Consider the following 1,820-nt stretch of genomic DNA (forward strand, 5'->3'; position numbering starts at 1 on the left):
TCCCGCTAAATGAGAAGCACTTGCCAATCACTTGAGTATTCACATTTACAACAGCTGATTGGTTAATTATATTCCAACTCTGTCATCTTTGCTGTATCCTGAATGCTTGTGTGTATAGTCAGAGCTGATTTTTGTAAACATACACTTTATAAATAAATTCATTCTTTTTGAAATTCTTTATTCATTCATTCTAAGATATTCTTTGCCAGCATTTGGGCTTCGACTCAGAGACACAGAAGTCAGAAAACACAGACAACACGGTGATGTTTTGATTCGATGCGACACTTCCTGAGACTTTATTTACAACCACAAAAGTGTATTCAGAGAGTGACACTGTGCACTTGTTGAGCTTTTTTTGACAGCAGTCTTTTGTTCTGATTCAAATTGTGTGAATGTTTTCTTCTGATGATGTTCAGCAGTTTTTCTTCTTCTGTTGTTTCTGATTTCCTCTGACTTGTGTAACGACTTGACAGTCTTTTCCTCTCAAACACTCTCTTTCACTTTGGCACATTTAGTCCATTCAGATCAGACTGGTCCTGCTGGAGGATGCCTCCCTCCTGACCTGACTCATCTGCCCCCCTGAGACATTGAACACCCGGACGGCTCGACTCCCCAGCCTCCTCGCTCTGTTCATCCTCATCCTCCTCCTCATCCTCTGCTCCCTTCTCCTTTTGAGGTACACCAGCACACTGTAGGCCACCACGGCCAGAGCCATGCCCGCCCCGGCGGCCATCAGCACCAGACCGGACACCAGCATCTCCCTGCTGTCGTGACCCCGGGTGCCCACGGCGGCCAAACAGAGCAGCACCGTCCCGCACAGAGTCACCGCCAGCCCCACGGCTAAAATGAGCGCCGGGTCAGCCCTCCCGCCGCTCTTCAGCTGGTCGATTCGACGCCGGCTGCGCACACAGTTCATGTCCTGTATGGCAGAGCTGAGGAGCTGCTTGAGGAGAACGGCGAGGGCCAAGAGGCAGAGGGTGGTGCCCACGCCGAGACGCCATTCCCCCGACAGGCTGGTGGTGGTGGAGAGGAGGCCAACGCCGCCGAGGCCCAGCCCCAGGATGAGGGCAACCGAGGCGCAGTAGCACAGCAAGGAGCGCCGAGGCTCCCTGAACCACCACAGCTCCACCTGATCCTCCAGGACCCGCCGCTGCATGAAGGTAGGGTCCAGGTAGAGGCTGGGGGAGCGGCGCATGGTGTGGAAGAAGGTCTGCATCTCAGGCATGGTAAGCCACTGGGACAGGACAACACCTTAAAGGATTGTACAGGACGTGGATTGATAATCAGAAGACACGATAGCAGGATTTGAAGTAATTCTTCTCGAGAACATCCCGTGTTTCATCTCCACCTTTGTGAAAACACTTACTTTGCTCTGGTGTCCTTCCACCTACATCCCATCTGACAACTTCGGTCAAAGCATCCCAACAGTTCGTTTGGAAGATTCCACAGTTGGTCTCATCACGTCATTCTGTAGAAGAGTTGGTGTCTGTCCGAAGCAAAAATAATCCAGCTTGGAAGAAAAACTCCCAGTGATCCTGAAGTTGGTTCCAGTGGTGAACACAGATGTTATTCTGACTCAAACTGGAGGCAGAAAATCAGGACAGCAGGGACTCCCACAGCGTTGAACTCATTGGAAGCAGAGAAGCGATGATGGTGTTTACGTAGCCGGTGCACATGTGGAGCATTCATCACCACGGTGACTGTACTGGTGCCCACCGATCGATAACCCGTGTCCTCTTTACATCGCTGCCCCAGTGCCAGGCAGAACAGACACCCCCCCTCCTCTCATCACACGGGAAACACCATCTTGTCTGGTTGAG

General features: G+C 51.5%; 1 protein-coding gene across 1 annotated transcript; it reads right to left on the minus strand.

Moving 5' to 3' along the window:
• Positions 1-520: 520 nt before the first annotated feature.
• Positions 521-1,225, minus strand: tmem125b (transmembrane protein 125b). The gene has a single exon (XM_008291228.1). It carries the CDS (start codon positions 1,223-1,225, stop codon positions 521-523), a length of 705 nt encoding a protein of 234 aa, XP_008289450.1.
• Positions 1,226-1,820: the final 595 nt, after the last annotated feature.

This window comes from Stegastes partitus, unplaced genomic scaffold (genome assembly GCF_000690725.1).
Source record: "Stegastes partitus isolate 25-593 unplaced genomic scaffold, Stegastes_partitus-1.0.2 Scaffold0, whole genome shotgun sequence".
Lineage (NCBI taxonomy): Eukaryota > Metazoa > Chordata > Actinopteri > Pomacentridae > Stegastes > Stegastes partitus.